This window comes from Magnolia sinica, chromosome 2, assembly GCF_029962835.1.
Source record: "Magnolia sinica isolate HGM2019 chromosome 2, MsV1, whole genome shotgun sequence".
Classification (NCBI taxonomy): Eukaryota; Viridiplantae; Streptophyta; class Magnoliopsida; order Magnoliales; family Magnoliaceae; genus Magnolia; species Magnolia sinica.
This window is the reverse complement of record NC_080574.1, coordinates 59,754,050-59,772,663: the sequence shown is the minus strand read 5'-3', so window position 1 is coordinate 59,772,663 and position 18,614 is coordinate 59,754,050. Positions and strand designations below refer to the sequence as shown.

At 40.6% G+C, this 18,614-nt stretch overlaps 1 protein-coding gene across 3 annotated transcripts; it reads left to right on the top strand.

The window, feature by feature from the left end:
- The first annotated feature begins 1,913 nt into the window (after nucleotides 1-1,913).
- On the top strand, nucleotides 1,914-13,046 carry LOC131237147 (uncharacterized). 3 transcript variants are annotated; one of them, XM_058234816.1, is made up of 4 exons: nucleotides 1,914-2,792; nucleotides 2,906-3,009; nucleotides 3,663-3,740; nucleotides 12,713-13,046. In XM_058234816.1, the coding sequence occupies exons 1-4, from the start codon at nucleotides 2,687-2,689 to the stop codon at nucleotides 12,908-12,910; spliced, it is 486 nt and encodes a 161-aa protein (XP_058090799.1). In that variant the 5' UTR covers nucleotides 1,914-2,686; the 3' UTR covers nucleotides 12,911-13,046. The 3 variants fall into 3 exon arrangements, 1 of the variants encoding a protein (XP_058090799.1); XR_009167068.1 differs by lacking the exon at nucleotides 12,713-13,046 and having other exon boundaries at nucleotides 3,620-3,693; XR_009167067.1 differs by lacking the exons at nucleotides 3,663-3,740; nucleotides 12,713-13,046 and adding an exon at nucleotides 3,497-3,656.
- The last annotated feature ends 5,568 nt before the right edge of the window (nucleotides 13,047-18,614 follow it).

Sequence of the window (18,614 nt, the reverse complement as noted above, 5' to 3'; positions counted from 1 at the left end):
GGGTTGCAATGTGGAGAACCCATGAGACAAACAGTGGCTGACATGCTCACAGGAGTGCGAATGCGAGGCTAATGGAAAATTCATCTTCAAGATACCATATTCCCTGTGGTAGATGCAGTGGCCCTCGCAGACACCTTCAAACGGTCGTTTGCGCCGAACTCAGTACAGACATGGGACCAAATGCAGACTCTTTTTCTTACCGATTTCTGCTCATGGCGTAAAAGAAAAGCTCTATTGCTAAAACTTTTCTAATAGAAACTTCCCAATTTACTACATATGTATATTAGATTTCATGTGTACATCTTTATTTATGTATGTATTGGGATCTGAGCCATTTCGCAGTCTTTAGATCTAATTGCTTTTCTTTGATTTTCTTCACTCGATATCTCATTTGTGTGGCGACATTCTCATTTCTGGCCATGATTTCCTTTAAGATTCTTTTCCATCTCATCTCTTCAGTTACTCAGCATCAGTGCCATTTGAAATCGGATCAGTCCTACTACAATGCTGATGATTGCATATTTGATGTTTTGTATCTTTCATGCGTGATACATACATTCTCATTTCTGGCCATGATTTCTTCAAGATTCTTTTCTTTCTCGTCTCTTTAGTTACTTAGCATCAGATGCATTTGAAATCAGATCAGTCCTAAATTTTCTCTGAGTTCATTTGTTACTACAATGCTGATGATGGTATATTTGATGTTTCATATCTTTCATGCGTGATCCGTTGATTCAGTCTGCATTTTTCTTAACCCTGTTTTCATTAGTAGCTTTGGCTAAGATGAAGTTTTTGGATATTGGTCCTCCCTAACAAATGACAGATTCGGTTCTCGGAGTGCAAGCATAACTGCTGAAAAAACAAAGGCAACAGAAGATTTTTTTATGCATTCCTTTTACTCCGTGGATGCTGAACAGAGAAAGTTAATGACTGAACCCCTACTTTTGAAGGGTGATTCACTCCTCCAGGGTAAATCTGAAATCCAAGAAAATTGCTGGTTATAAAATTTGAAGAGTCTTTATGAAAAGCTTAAATTTCTCTCAGAAGTTAAAATCAAAATATTGAACATAAAGAGGGTACCTTCCAGAGATTCTATAAATAGATTATGGCATTATCAACAGAACCTGAAAGCATCCTTTGTCTTTCTGCCTGTACATCTGTATCCTCATCAACTTCAAGAGCAACATTTTTGGAGAATGAATTAAGAAGTGGTTCCAAGTAACTCTCAGAAGTTCCATGATGACCTGTTCTAAACCTCCTCCACCATCCCTTAATTATGATTAAGTTTAATTTTTGAGGAGGTAAGAGTCCAAGAACGATTGTAAGAACAAAGTAAATGATGCTCTGTTGCACATAAACAAATCAAATGAACACGATTAGCACAGAAGGTATGTGTTAGGAAAGTTTGAAATTCGAAGTATTGATAACCATAGATTTCTATTCATGCCCGTACGTGCATTCTAGCAGTAGTTGAAGTCAATGAAATTGTATGAACTCATCAAGTGCAAACGCTTGCATTATATTATAGCAAACAAGTTGGGTAAAGCCCACCATGATGTGCTGATAAAATCCATTCCAACCATCTTGCACGCCATTTGGCCATGGGCCAAAAAAACACGGGCCTATCCATGACTCAGGCAGGCCACACAAGTAGGAACGGCTAAGATGGGATTCCCGCCCTTGATTTTCATAGAGGACCCACCATGTTGTGTATGCCATCCTATCTATTGATATGAAACACCTGCCCCAGATGATGGCACACACAAAAAAAATAAAAATCAGGCCAATCGAAGTGGGTGGGCCAGTAATAAAGGGAATGATGCTCAACCACCGGTATAAGAGTTTACAGCCGCTGGTGAGCTTGGGTCGGCTCAACACTCCTCACCGGTTCTTCCTCCAATCAGTAGCAAGCCTTATCCGCCCAGTGGTAGGCCCCCACTCTATATACATACACGTGTTTCACCATACCTACACCTTTTACACCAGGGGGTTGAATTTCTTCTTATGTTTATATTACCATAACAAAACTCACTGGATCCCAAACATCACAAGAAATTATTTTCACAATAAAAATATCATGGAATCCATGTCTTGCATCCAAAAACCACAATATCTCCTTATGTTATTGCAGTTCCGGTGCACCTTATTTTCTCTTGAAGTTCAAAGGAGATGGGAGATGTTACATATCTACTGTAAGTTTCTCCTTCCACCACCCATGCAACTGATAAGAAGAGATGTTATACTCGATCTTAGCCAAAAGGCCTAGAAAAGTATTTCTCCACTCATAAAAGAAATCAATGACCAAAAGAGAGCCAGGAATGTATTTCTCATGCAATGGCTAATTATGCAATTTGTTGAATGCTGATATACACGGAGAATTGGGTAAATTCACCTGGGCAACAGGAAGACAATTCGTGGCAGGCTTTTGTGTTTGTACCAAAAGATAACTGGTATATTGCAAAGGCAAGTTCCATGCCCTTAAAGTTCTCATTTTCGTACTTGGGAACTATTAGGTGATCTCAAGTTAATTGGAAACTAACATCTTTGTATTACAAGTTCAACTTGAAAACTAACATAATTGGATTTTGGTGCTGCCTTCATTGTAGAACCAAGGAAGTTAATTGCAATTTTGTCAATTTCACTGTGTCTAGTGGATTTTTGCAATTCAATTAATTAGTGCATCCAAATGCAGCCCAAACGTAGCCAACATAAATTCATTAATTGGGTTCTTATTTTCAATAGGTTTGCTGGTAATTTACTCAAAGGGCAGACAGTTGGAGTGATTGGAGCAGGTTATATTGGATGAAAGAATAAAATCTATTGTTTCTATGTTTATTTCCAATTTAGTTTATTCTTTGATGCACTTAATGATTTGTTATTAATGGCCTTAATACATGAAATCTAGAAACTCCTACATCAAAAACCAATGAGAACAGATGGATAAGAATGAAGTGCAGCCACAAGGTCCTTCCCAATGCTCCAAAGACAATGGCCACATCAAAAGAACAAGTGGTCTTCATCAATTCAACTTCTGCGATTCTCTTTTACTTAGAACTAGTCTTCGTTTTTTTTTTTTCTTTTTTTCTTTTTTTCTTTTTGAAAAATTCCCGCAATTTTTTCATCTTGGTTTTTTCTTTTAAGCTATAGATGCCTTTTTCTCATCTTTGTGGTGACTAGTCAATGGTAAAAAAATAAAAAATAAAAAAATAAAAAAAAAGTCTGGTCAAAGACTCCATGCACAGAAGCTGTTTCTTGAGGGGATTGGATTTGTTTGTGTTTTTTGTGTATTGGGTCCCTTTATTTGATGTTTTATAGGCCTTTGAGGGAGTGGAACGTGGGAAAGATTGGATTTTTAAGGAGTTGGTTAAGAGGTTTTTTGTTGGTGGAGGCTTTTGGCATTGAAAGTTGGGAGTCTTTTTTTTTTTTTTTTGTCTGAATCTTTGTTTTTTGGACCTTTTTTGTTTGAAGGGGTGTTTGGTTTCTGGGTTCTTGTTAGAAAGAGGGGACTTGAAGTTAGAGGTTTTTAGCTTGAAAGATGGGGTCTTTTGTCTGAATTTGGGGTCCCATTGGTGTTTTTGGTTGTGGATTTGGAGAATTGAAGTTGGTTTTTTAATTGCAGGATGCTTGACTTTCGCTCCGCATGCTTCCTACTTTACTGTTAGCACTCTCGCCCCTTTGATCCTCGTGATCGGGACAGCATGGTGAAAGCGGCCATCGAAGATTGGAAGCGGAAAACGCAGGTAATTTCATTTCTGAATTGATATTATTAGTACTTCTTTGTATATCTGTAATATATATCTGTATGCATTGCTATCGATAGTGGATAATTCAGTAGCCATTGATGCTTGCTGTTAGTGACGGAGAGATGACTAGTTTTTTGTGTGAAGCTTGTGAGTGGGATGTTTCTGACCAATGTTAGAATATCTAACGGCTACCGTTGCTTTATAATCTCAGAGTGGGGACCTTGATCATGGTTTTTCTCAAGTGGGTCTGCATAACCTTACATAAGGAGGGAATGCTAATATGAAGCTCATCTTCATAGTACACATGACAAATATGTGGTGACTGATACTGTTGATCTGGTGGGCCACCATATGGACTTGGATCGGAGTGTTGTAGCTATCTGAACAATGGTCTGCAAAAGGAAGGGTTAGCTCGGAACAGAGCAATGGTTGACATTCAACCGCCAAAGCCGACAATTGGATGGGTAGAACCATCTGATCACTGCAATTTTTAGCCTCTGGCCCATCCATATATGGCTCACCAAATCAATAGTCCCAATCACAACATATGTTTTTCAGGTCTACTGTGCAAGAGCTGCATAGATCTTCAATGGCAGAAACTAGGCCCCACTACCGTATAGGTGTTGTGGCCTAAGAACATGTAATGATCCTGCTTTTGTAATAGAAATTATCAATCAAACATGGTGCTCTAACTTTAGGGGTTGAAGTGGTAGAGCCTCTGAATTCATTCCCATCACCACCAAATGTAGCTGATGAGGTGAAAATTTGAGGGGCAGGCAATGATGGTGAAGGCAACGACGGCAATCGACGGCAACGATGGTGAAGGCAGCGGGAAAAAATCTGACGACGAAGAGTATGGCAATAACGGAATAGATGGCTCATTTGACAGCGCGATCGGAGAAGAAGATGGGTAGTGGAAACAAATTCACTCCAGGAGACGCAAACGACCACTTGAAGGGATTGGAAGAGGAAAATACGCTTCATACCCTACCATTTTTGTACAAGGCTATCCCATTGGATGGTTCCCTCTCAACCTTGAGAGGATCTTCGGTCGGGCGGGAGCTGTCATGGATGTGGTGATGCCTAGAGAAAGAAGGACTAGGTGATATCGTGGTTTTACGCTCGTTCGTATAAGTAGTGAAGCAGAGCTAGCTAGAGCTGTAAATATGTTGCATGGTGTAAGCTTCAGTGGCAAGAAGATGTTGGTGCAAAGGGCTTGATTCGGACCTGTTCGGGGAAGTTCTCAGTTGGTTTCTGTCGAAACTTCTACCCAGTATAGTGAAAAAAGAAATATGGTGATATCCTGAATCCCCGCAAGGAGAAAGCTAAAATTCCATCTTCATCAAAATCCATCAGGGCCCGAGGGGGATCGGTAGGGAGCGATGCTGGCCTTTCCTTTAAGGACGTCCTCCTCCATAGGGAAGCATCTACAGACAAGCCTATCTCCCCGCTTCCTATGGAAGTAGAACCTAAAGGTCCTAATAGTCGAGGATGCGTGGAAGATCAGGTCCCTCTTCATGAAACCTTCATCTCTGTTGACCAGGCCCTATTCGATAAAACAAGAGCTGACTTGGCTACGTCAGTCGTGATCAAAACCAAAGAAGGTGCACCTCTTTTGGAAGTTGGAGAATGGATTTTGGCATGCACTGGCTTTCGACCAAGGAATTATATCATCAAGCCATTGGGATACAATGAGCTCTGGGTTAAAGTTTTTCCTAGGCTGAACCATGAGATGCTAACAATGGTGGGTCACCTGCATGCTCATGGCCCTGTAGTTAAGGTTATGTCATGGGACGAATTTTCTTTGTTTGGAATGGAAAACATCTAGGTTCTCATATGGGACATTCCGCTCGAATGTTGGTATGATGAATTCCTTATGTCCACTACCTCTAAGCTGGGATTCCTCCTTGAAATGGACTCCAAAACGAGATCTGGCGATGAGATTGGGGTCATTAGGGCGAGAGTTAGAAGAAAGAAGGGTGTCCCGTTGCCACCTTAGTTGCAACTGAAGATTGACAACCGGATCATCAATCTCCCGGTTGTTAAGGAGATGCCGGAGCGGGATATCCCATGTGGGGTGATCTCTGGAGAGAGAGGGTCCCCACCCCCACGAGACATTTTCGGCAGTGTCCCCAGAGAAGATGACTGCTGACGAAGTTGGCTGTCAATACACTTGCGGAGCACAGTATGCGATGAGCGCCATCCCTTCTTCAAGCTCTGATCCTCGTGCCTGCATCCAGTTCATCGAAGATCCACGTGGCAAGATTGTTGAAGCTTTGCCTTTACATACGGGAGAAGCCACCTCTTCCTTCAGCAAAAAGCAACCGAGAAGCTTCGAGGTGCTCTCACGTGACGCGAACACACACTGTAGATTTCTCGCATCGGGATCAGACGTTGAAGCCAGTACAGGTGATGACAAGTGTACGCTGCAGACTTATCACTGTCTGCGTATTAACTTTCCCACTCAAGGACACCTCGCCGTTCAACACACTGCTTCGTCCAGTGATGGGCATGTGGCAGCTGCTAATCTCGAGGAGGGTCAGTCACATCAGCAAGTACACGCCCTCACCGCCAGCCCGAGACTGTTATCCCTCTCAGATATCGAGTCTTCCATTCCGGGTCTAGCCCCGATCTATACCCGACCCTTTCATAGTACTATCGCCCTAGCGACAGGAACTGTATCTGATTCTCCAAATGCTATCATCCCCCCAGAGCCACCCCATCAATCCCCTAACCCGGATTACCCCCCTTCTCATACTAACTTTTCACAGATCCCATCTCCCTTTGGTCAGACCTTCGCAGACAACCTTCAGACTGATAGCTGGTGTTCGGAATCTCAAACCTATTCATCTCCTCCTACCACTCCAACCGCATCCGTACCTGCATCGCGGGACTGGTCTGAGATGGGCCCCATCACTTTTTTCAAGAAGATGTCTACGCCGATGCGATAGCTGCAGAGCCTTTGCAAATGTGTGTTGATTATCCCCATCAACAACTGATGGACATGGATAAGATCTCCACCCCAGAGAAATGATTTTCGATGAAATCCAAGACAAGAAATGGATCCGGGATGCTATTGGCCATGTCGGGAGATCCCTGGGTCTCTCTTATGGCGATAGAGCTGATGATTACATTGCGTTGTTCTAGTATATTAAAAGCAGAGGAAGACCTCTCCCTCCTTCCAAAACTCCTAACAAGCAGGCCTCCATATCTAGTAGTAATCGGGAATTACAAAGATTGCAACCGAGCCCAGCATGCTAGCTTCACTCACTGTAAGGGGAGGTCATAAGGGCACTCGGGGAAGTTCGGTGCCCCAATGAGGATTATTTCCTAGAAAGTTCAGGGGGTGGGTTCCAGGCAGAAACGATGTCTACTTAAGGAATCCATTAGTAGAAAAGATCCGGATGTTATTTGTTTACAGGAAACCAAAGTCCTGTCTTTTTCCGATAGTCTACTGGCTTCTCTTTAGAAAGCCAAAGATGCTAAAAGAGTGTCTCTGGATTCCTCGGGATTCTCCGGTAGAATCCTCATTGCCTGGAAGTCGTCCAAATGGGATCTACTGTCCTCTTCCACTGGCGCATTTTCAGTATCTGTTATTCTACAAGATAAGTCTTCTAATTTTTCTTGTTTAATCTCAGCTGTTTACGGCCCTAATCAGGACTCTAACAGACCAGCTTTCTGGGATGAACTGTCTGCTACCAGACTATCCTTCTCAGGTCCATGCTGCTTTGTAAGGGACTTTAATGTAGTCTGTTTTGCAGCGGAACACTCCCGTAAAAGAAGAGTCTCTTCGGCCATAATAGCTTTCTCTGATTGGATTCAGGCGCAAGAGCTCATTGACATTCCCCTATTTGGGGCCAGATATACTTGGTCCAACGGCCGCACCTCCCATATTCAGTCTAGGTTGGACAGGTTTCTCCTATCCACAGATTGGTTGGAGGCCTTCCCCTCTCTTGTCCAGTAGGTCCTCCCAAGAACCACATCAGACCACTGTCCAATATTGCTCGCTGTTGAACAAGAAAATTGGGGTCCGAAACCCTTTAAGTTCAATTCCTCATGGCTCAATATTAACGGTTTCCACCAAATGATTGTCAAATGGTGGCCTACCTTCTCGCCTGATGGTTTTGCTCGCCATAAGCTGATCTGTAAACTCAGACTTCTTAAGGAGAAGATCAAAATATGGAAAGAAGAAGAACTTCACAAGTGGAAAGCAGATTCAGATGCCCTATTTAAAGAATTACAACATATCGACTCGGAAGCTGAAGGACAGCCCTTATCCACTCACATTCTAAGCAGACACATCCAAATTATCCAATCCATTTCCTCCAGGGCCTTAGAAGAAGAGCTATATTGGAAGTTAAAATCAAGGGCCAGATGCATCGCTGAGGGAGACAAAAACACCAGATATTTTCATTGCATTGCCAATATGCAGCAACGGGCTAATGCCATTCTCAGTATCAATGTTGATGGTAGTCAGATCGAAGACAAACAACAGATAGCTGATCTTGTTGTTTACCACTTCAAATCCCTGCTCACTGCTGAAGATTGGATCAGGCCCTGTTTAGATGGCATCTCCTTTAACTCTCTCGACCAGTCAGAGATAGGATTGCCGGAGGCTGCCTTCTCAGAAGAACAGACAAAAAAAGCAATTAACTCCTTTGGGGGGAGATAAATCTCCCGACCCAAACGGATATCCAATGATATTTTTTCAGAAGTTCTGGGAGCTTAAAAAATAGGATGTTAGGGATTTTCTACATGAATTCCATCAGAGAGGCATAATTTCTAAAGGCATCGGTGCTTCCTTCATCGCGCTTATCCCAAAAGCTACTGGCGCGAACACTTTTACTAATTTTCACCCCATTAATCTCATCGGGGCTCCGTATAAAATCCTTGCAAAAATCCTCCCTTCAAGACTATCGACGGTCATGGGGAAGTTGATTTCGAAGAATCAAAGTGCTTTTATAAAGAGCAGACAAATAGTCGACTGCGCGCTGATTGCTAATGAATGCCTTCACTCATGTCACAGGTCCGGGTTGAAGAGCGTATTCTGTAAGATAGACTTTGAGAAGGCTTATGATCACATCGATTGGAGTTTCCTTCAATACATCCTCCTCCACATGGGTTTCGGCAACAGATGGAGAAGATGGATATCTGCGTGTGTGAGTTCGGCTCACTTCTTTGTCCTAATCAATGGAGCTCCCAATGGCTCCTTTAATAGTTTGCAAGGCATAAGCCAAGGGTATCCTTTATCTCTGCTCCTCTTTCTCTTAGTTGGCGAGGCCTTCTCACAAATGTTGTCAAGAGGTCAAAGCGCTGGAATTCTGAAAGGGATTCCTATGCCGGGCGTCTCTCCCCCAATCACTCACATTCAATATGCAGATGACACGATTATTTAACTGATGCGGATACATCAATCATCGATAATCTTCAAATGACCCTTAGGTGTTTTGAAGCAGTTTCGGGGCTTAGAATTAACATGGCTAAATCAAAGATTTTCGGGATCAACATACCGGATGACGACCTCAAAAGTTTCTGTGTCTCTCTTGGGTATCCAGCGGCCTCTTTCCCTACTTCATTTGTGGGTCTCCCTTTGTGCATTGGCCCTCCTCCGAAAGCCATGTGGGACAAAGTCATTACTAAAATCACAAAATACCTAGCCACATGGAAATGCCAATACCTATCTATGGGAGGCAGATTGACCCTCATTAAGGCTACCCTGTCCAACCTTCCCATTTACTATATGTCTTTATTCAGATGCCCTCCTTCAGTTTTGGCGCGCATCGACAACCTCAGACGCGATTTTCTCTAGACTGGGAAGGAGAATCAGAAGAAGTTTCATCTCCTTGATTGGAAATAAGTTTGCAAGCATATTCAAGATGGGGTGCCAGTGTTAAGAACCTGAAAGTTATGAATCAAGCTCTCCTAGGAAAATGGACTTAGAGGGTGGGAATAGAAGATGGTGCTCTTTGGAATGATATTGTCAAAGGAAAGTACGAAAGGTCACCAGGGGGTTGGTGGACCAAAAATTCCACAGCATATAGGGCATCCTTCATTTGGAGAGGTATCTTACATTCTAAGCAAGTCGTGCTCGACAACATCAATTTCGAGACTGGAAATGGTTCAGCGATTAGCTTCTGGGAAGATTAGTGGGTTGGTGACGCGCCTCTCAAAACCTCTTTCCCAAATATCTATTGTCTGGCCCCTGATAAGATGATCTCGATATCTAATTGCTTAACTATCGCTAGCTCCTCTATTACCTGGGAGGTGAAGTGTATAAGAAATCTGCACGATTGGGAGGTCTCAGAATTTGCGGCCCTCCTTGATTGCATGTCAAAGGTGACTCCTGATGTGTCGACTGCGGATAAACTCATCTGGACCAGGGAGAAATCAAGCTTATTTACAGTTAAATCTCTCTCTCTCTCTCTCTCTCTCTCTCTCTCTCTCTCTCCCCCCCAAATTTATCTGCGCTGGTTGGTAGGCAAAAACCGCATCCTCACAATTGATAACCTTCGCAAATGTGGTGTGCAGCTAGTGAATATCTGCTTATGTTGAATGAATAATGAAGAATCGGTTGATCACCTCTTACTACATTGCCCGTTCGTCGCTTCCATCTGGCCAAAAAATTTCCTAAGATTTAATATCAGCGGGTGTATTCCGGGCCCCTCTTCTTCTTTGTTACCTTACTGGCATGGTATCAAAATGGGTAAAGTCAAGAAGCGCATTTGGAGAATGGCCCTTCTTGCCATTTGGTGGTCTATTTGGGAGGAAAGGAATGATAGATGCTTCAGTGATATCCACTCCTCGGTTCAAATGGTCATTTCTAAAGCTAAAAGGAAGATTATCGAATGGGCAGTCAATGTTCATGGCCTTAAGGATGTGGATCTTATGTTTCTTGGCCTTTAAGCTTTTGCTGTTTTTTCCTTTCCTTTGGTTTCGCTGCTAGCTCAGCAGCTGCCCCTTGTTCTCTTTCTTTTAGTAAAATCTCATTATTTTTGAAAAAAAAAAAAAAGAAGAAAGAAATTATCAATCAAAAACAGAACAAATGGGAGAAAAATAAGTGACCAATGTTGAATATTTCAAGTGAAGTTAAGGTTAAGATATGCCATGTGTTTGAATACCTCTAAATCAAAACATAAAATAGTGTGTTGAGCCCTGCCCATCTACATGTAAGTACAGATGACAACATGGAATACAAGCGCTGGCCTGAAAATAGGACTGTTTCCCTCTTGAGGTGGGCCAATGTTCAAAATAAATGGATGACGATGAAAGAATGTTATAATGTTCATTTGTTTGAATATTATAGCTCACCTAATGAGTGACACTTTTTTTTTTCTTAAATGTAGATCTAATTAGTACACCTAACTAGATGGAAAGCTCGGATCTTGCACACGTGCTTCTATGCAATTTGGATGGGCGAAGCTCCACACGTAGGCTTTTAGCAGACCGAAGAAATTTCACTTGCAGTTGTAGGGCTATCAGCGGCCAAGCCCAGCTCTACTAAAAAATTTGGTTTTCCTCAGCCTGGGGTTTGACCCATTGATAGTCTCACAGGATAGTATTGATCTAGTACAAATTTTGGGCATAAAGGCATAGATGCTTTATCCAAGGTTTCAACTGTTTACTAAGCCAATCCCAAAATCAGATTGGTTGAACAATCCTAACCTTTGATTTGTTGGAATCCAGTAGTCAGATAATCAAATAAGCGGAACCAAACAGCTCAAGGGAGATTTTTAGGGCTGGATACAACTATGGCGAGGCCAAACAGCTCAATGGCCTGAGTCAACAACCCATGCCATGGGGCCACGCTTCAACATACACTTGAGGTCGTATTTTGTACAAATGTCCATTTTCTTTTACAAAAATCATTGGATTCTCGGCGACCACATGTAGGACTGTCAATGAGTCAGGTCTAGGCCAAGCGGCCAAGAAAAAATAAATTTTTAATAGGACCGTCCTAACAGTTCGTCCCTACCAATTTAGAGTCCACGCTGAAGCCAGCCCTAGGTCTGCTGTTTTAAATGGTTGAGTCTCAGCAGCCTGGACATGTCGACTTAGAGTCGGAGGTGATTTGTGTTGTTGAAACAAATTGGGTTTAAGCAAGTCCGTTGACTCGGACATGTCGCATGGGACTCGGTCCAAGTCTTAAGACCATGATTTGGAATGATTTCCTCGTTCCCCTCCCTCTCAAGTAAACTTGTCAACAGGTTGGTTTCAAGTCAAGTCCAAGTGTATTCATACCTAGACCTGCATGAAGTGGTTGTGCTTGGGTTGTTGCTTTCAATTCCAGGTACTGTGTTTAAACCCAGATCTGGTTGGGTTTGGATACCCTCTTGTCTTGGGATCCCGTATTTGGTTAGGTTTTGGATTTGTCCTAGTTTAGGGCAATCTACATTTAACCATTCATGTATATTGTTTCATTCCTTCATGTGATATACTCGGAAAACTATTGATTTCATCATTAGTTATTTAAAGATTTTCAACTTATCATGTGCAATATGTTGATTTATAGTATGTTAGCACCAATATGATTTCAACAAGCATCCAAGAATCCGGGGGTTAGGATTTTTCAACCAAAATGATTTTGGCATTATTACATATCTATATTTAAGTCCCATAATGTGTTGATGTACCCATCTTAACCAAACCTAATCCAATTTAAATTATCACATGAGACCTGACATGAACCTTAAAAATAAAAAAATAAAAATAAAATATCAGGTCTAACATTGTGGACCTCTGACTAACTTGAATTTTAAATGGGTAAAAAAAAGAAGAAAAGAACCATGATCCATTTAAAACCGGATCCGTAGTGACCCTGATCCACTTTGGATTACTTGACTGTAAACAAATTTTGTGGGAACACTGTTTGGAGCATTAATTCAGTTTACATTAGGGGAATTCTATGTTTTCCTTGCATTTAGTTTTCATCATTCTTCATTTGACTTATTCTTTGTTTTTATGTTACAGAGTCCTCTAGTGGTGGTTCACCCTCAAATAATTATAAAAGACGCACAGGAGAAATTATCAGTATAGCTGTTGGATGTGCAAGTGGACTACTGATACTCACATCCATTTTCTATCTATGGTGGATGAAGGATGCACTTGGCCATATGCAAGTGCACACAGACTCACCAAGATTTATATTTTCAGCATTATTGTTATTGTAATTGTAATTATAATTGATTGAATGAGTGATTGTAATTGAATGAATGAATGATTATGCAGGTGGTAATTGAATGAATGAATGATTATAATTTTTTTATAATGTAGGCAATAGCTACGAATATTGACCATAGCTGTTAATCCGACAAATAAGATATATTTAGTGACAATTTATTAGGTCGTCGCAAATAATTAGTATTTGTAATAAAAATGGCGACAAGCAATACTCATAGCAAAAAAGCTTTTGCGACAACCGTGAGGTTATTAACGACGATGAAGACTTGTCGCAAAAAGTCTTTATTCGCAACGACTTTCATATTTAGCAACATTTTACGATATGTAATGACGAAGTGTAAAATCATCGCAAATAAGATATTTAGCGACGATTTATTAAGTTGTCGCAATAATTACGTGACAAGCCACACTTGCTGCAAAAAACTTTTCGTGATAAATTTGAGTTTATTAGTAACGATAAGGACTCGTTGCAAAACGTCTTTATTCGCGATAAGTCTCATATCTAGCGACGTTTTACGATATGCAATGGTAACGTGTCAACTCGTCGCAAAATGTCTTTATTCGCGATGAGTCTCATATTTAGCGATGTTTTACGATATGCAATGATGACATGTCAACTCATCGTAAAACGTCTTTATTCGCGACGAGTCTCATATTTAGCGACGTTTTATGATATGCAATGGCCACATGTCAACTCGTCGCAAATTAACTATATTTTACAATAAGTTAGTAGATCATCACAAATAATTGAGTTATTGGCGATGGGTTGTCATTTTCGTCGCTAAATAGTATTTGTAATGCCATATTTGCAATGAAATTGGCGACGAGCAAGACTTGTCACTAAAAGTTTTTTTGCGACGAGTTTAGAGTTTATAGTGACGAGTTGACTTGTTACGAAAAGACTGAATTGTCGTAGTGCCTTGATGCATGGATATAGGAACATTTTGTTCAGATGGGGATTAGGTGGTCCCTTGGTAAAAGTGGTTCGAGTCCAGTGATCCTAATGGTTTTACTTTCAGGCCACTGATTGGATGGCTAGATTCACATGCTCCAAGATTCTCAATCCAAGTTATGGTGCCACTGTATTTTGCATACAAAGCGTGGTCCAACTGATTGGACTTGGGACCTTGATGCAGGGATGAACGTGATGAGGTCAAGCACCGTCTTCCTCAAAAGGATAACTATTCTGAATCTACAAAATTTCTCTAGACTCGTCACAGATGCTTCTCGAATCCACAAGAAAGAAAGTAAGAAAAATAGAAAATAAATTCTATAAAATTTGAAATTGATTAATGAATGAAATAAATGAGTTCATGACCCTTTAAATAAGGATACCAAACAATGGGATAGAAATCAGAAGCAAATTATAACTAAAATTCCTAGAATTTACAACTTATTATAAATAGTAAACTTACTATTTATAGACGGTCGTGATGTATACTAGTGCGCTATTTGGCTTCACCAAGTTGTTCTCCTAATTATTCTAAGCTCTTTTCACGTTGGGCGCAACTCCTAAAGCCCAATGGATGAAGAGTTATAATCAAACTAAAACTTACTATTTATAGTAAAAACAGAATTAAAATAGGGAAATGACTGTCGATACAGGGGTATTTCAAAAATCCAGCTTGCGCAACCCAGCATAGCGGGGTTGGGTGGCTAAAGTATCTTGTTCTACCTCAAAATCATATATTTTACGCCCAATAAATCATTCTGGATTGTGAGATACGCCTGATCTAAGGTCCGACGGTCCGGATCACTTCTGTCATCGACCGGGCCATTTCTGATCCATCCATGAAACTGTCTACGACCCGCTCTACATCAAACCTTCCCTTTAGAAAAGTGTTTAGAGAAGCAGTAGTTAATGTAGTCATTTGCCATTACAGATTTTTTTTTTTATTTTTTTTTTTGGGGGGCGGGGGGGGGGATATTTTATATCCTTACTTTTGATGAGTTTTGCAATTCCTTCCTTATACTTTTTTGTCTCTCTTTAATACTCCCACTCATCTTTCTCTTATCTCTCTTTAATGTTTCGAGCACCAACAACCATCATCTCCTTCTCCAGTAAGCTCCAACCTCCCCATCAATGGGGGATCAAGCAGTATTATTGTTCTTGCCCTAGCTCTCTATTCATGGATCAGTGCATATCAATTTAAAAATAAAAATAAAAATAAAAATAACTTTTTACATTTATTATTAGAACTGACATACCCTGACCATGAGCGATTCTGGTAAGGTCCTCTTACCATTGAAAACCCATGCTACATCAGTGGCAGAAATGGCCACTTGGATCCACCCGCCTTATGATAATAGTGGCAGTGGTGGGCGCTACTGCTGGCAGCCACCACATCTGAAAATGTCTATCCTTTCCCTTTCGAATCAACTATGGCATTGTCAGCCATGCACACCGTTCTGGCAGCTGTGGCTACATGTTTCACAACCATGGCAATCGGAAGGTTAATTAGGAAGATAATATTGCTTCTGGGCCTATCAGCTGGGCCTTTATGTGACAATGGTCCTTTAACCTAGTGTGGTAAACTAATGAAGCCCGAATAATATTGATGGCATGGATTGACTCGCCATGCAAATATGAGTCTAATAATAAAAAGGGACAATGATCATTGCTACCAATCTGCCCCAATCCACTTCCCTTCCAATCGATTGTGGAAATGGCAACCATGCACGTCACTTCTAATAGTTGTGACTACATATTTAACAACCATGGCAACTAGAAAGTTGATTAGGGAAGATAATCTTGCTTTTGGGCTCATTAATGGGGCCTATATGTGATCAGTAGGCCTTTTAACCCTATTGTGGCAAACTGATGAGGCGAAGATAATAATTATGCATGGATTGACTAGCCATGAAAGGACGGTGATCACATTTGCCAATCTGCCACAATCTATAACTGACTTATCTTTAGCGCCACATCATCTGCTAGTTCCGATTGTTTTAACAATTCCATTGATGCTGATTTGTAATCAAGGATCGTGGGAGCACACATAGATTAATCAAGCAAAGTATTTCAATTGCAAAATCAAGTCCAATCATCGACACTCGGAATTTAATGTTGTAAAATCCTTTTAGGAGAAAAACTATGGCACAAAGCGATAGTAATACATTATGAAAATAAAAAATTACAAGAGATAGAAATTATCTGATTCGAACAAGCCTCGAATCTCCCAAAGCCATGCCCTTGAAACCCTTATGAATGAATTTAGAAAACTTAGAACACCTCTATATATCCCCAAATCCCGATTACACTCATATATATAGCCTCTATGAGAATTACAATTGAAATCATAAACAAATCCCGCAGTTATGCAATTCTACGCACCCGCTCGATGGCACTTTCAATGGCAGTTTGATGGCATCGACAGTCTGTCGATGGCGTCAAACTCCTTCAATGGCATAGAGAAATCACAAAAACATTCTAGTAATAAAACATGGATTTTTCAGATTTTTTTGATGCCATTGAGCAGTCTGTCAATGGCATCGACAGACTCTGTTGCTCACATATTTAAGACATCAATAACAATCCTCATTCTTCATAGCACATTTATCCTCATTTCAAATTCTACCTTAGATCATACCTCCACCATCGCTTCTTGTGCATACTCCGTCTTCCATTTACGCCTTTGCCAAGCCCAAAGGAGTTGCACTGAAGTTGAACTTCTTTGTGGGAACCACCTTAGTGAGTATGTCAACCAGATTCATGCTCATGTGAATTTTCTCTAGAGTCACACATCCTTTCTCAAGTACTTGTCGAATAAAATGGTGATGCATATTAATATGTTTAGTACGTGAGTGATAAACAGAGTTTTTAGTTAAATTGATCACGATTTCGTTGTCACAATTAACCAGCACGACCTCCTATTGAAGTCCAAATTGATTTATCATTCATCTCATCCAAACACCTTCCTTAAATGATTCTATCACCAACGTGTACTCAACTTCGGTTGTAGAAAGAGTCATCATAGACTAAAGCTTTGATATCCAACTGATCGCTCCACCCGCTGGCACAAACAAGTAAGCGGAAGTCTGCCCTCTATTGTCCATATTGTCTGCGTAATCAGAATCCACGTAACTTTACTAACTTGGCTCTTGATTTCTTAAATGTCAAGACATAGTCTTGTGTACCTTGAATATATTAAAGTAGTCATTTCACTACAACCCAGTGTTTCTTTCCAGGGTTAGACATGTATTTGCTAACAACACCTACTACATATGAAATATCTAGTCTAGTATAGACCATGACATACATCAAGCTGTTAACTGCACTCGAATAAGGTACATGAGACATATCCTACTTTTCTTCATCGATTTTAGGACATTGTTTAGAAGAAAGCTTAAAATGATCCACGCGAGGAACGTTAACCGGCTTTGCCCTATATATCTAATACTTTGCTAATACCTTCTCGAGGTATTCCTTCTGAGATAACCGAAGCCTGTTCCTTTTCCTCTCTCTGTGTATATAAATGTCAAGAGCCCTCTAGGTGACTGTTTCAGACCGTACACCGACCTCTTCAACTTGCAAACCTTGTTCTCTGCCCCTTTTATTTTGAAGCATTTTGGTTGCTCCATATAGATCTGGTCTTCCAACTCCCCATGCAGGAACACAGTCTTCACATCCATTTGCTACAACTCGAGATCGTATGGAGCAACTAGAGCCAACATGAATCTGATAGATGCTTACTTCACAACAGGTGTGGTTATCTCAGTGAAGTCGACAACTCTCTGAGCATATCCTTTTGCTTCCAACCTTGCCTTATACATATCATGTTTCTTCTTGAAAATTCACTTACACCCGATCGCTTTATGGCAGACGGAAAGCTCCACTAACTCCCACGTCTCATTTTTATATAAAGATTTCATCTCGTCATCCATTGTAACCTTCCACTTTTCAGAATGCGACTCATCAAGAGTATCTTGAGGAGTAGACGAGTCTTCCTCATCCGTAATGAGGGTACATGTGATATTAGAGTCATCCATGTTGTTTATACCATATTTGACCGGATCTTGTTTCGGTCAGATTCATGTAAATCACATGTGTATGAGGTTAACGATCGAAATATTACAGTATGGATGTGCAACTGAATTTCAGGAGAATGTTATCATGTGCTTTGCACATGATAAACAATCATTGAAGCATTACCGAGTTCAAGCAACTAAAATGATTAGTTAGCTAGTGGTCGAGTCATTACAAATGTTTCACAAAGGTCAAGATTTAAGAAAATGCGAGATCGTGTGAAGAATCTGGAAGCAGAACAAGGGTATAAATAGTTATGGTAACCGTCAGATCGTGAGAAGGATCCAGAATGGCTGAATCAGAGCTATAAATAGAATAAGATTTCAACAGGAAAAATGGTATCACACCAAACCAATCAACAAATCAATTATCTTGAATTATCTTTCAATTATCTTGTTGAATTTTCATTCCATAGAGTAATCGCAGCTTTTATCAAGTAATTCATTTCTCTTAGAGTAATCATTTACTTATCACATTTACAAACTTTCTTTAGCATAATTCGTGGCATAAATACAATAGTCGATAGCTATAATCTAAGTACTCTTTAGCGCTTAATTTTCAATTATCACTTTACATTCCACTTTTCATACATTAAGAAAGTCCTTTCATACAGAAGGCGAGGAGAAACCCATCATCAGAGGACGAACCACACCCTCTGACTATCACCT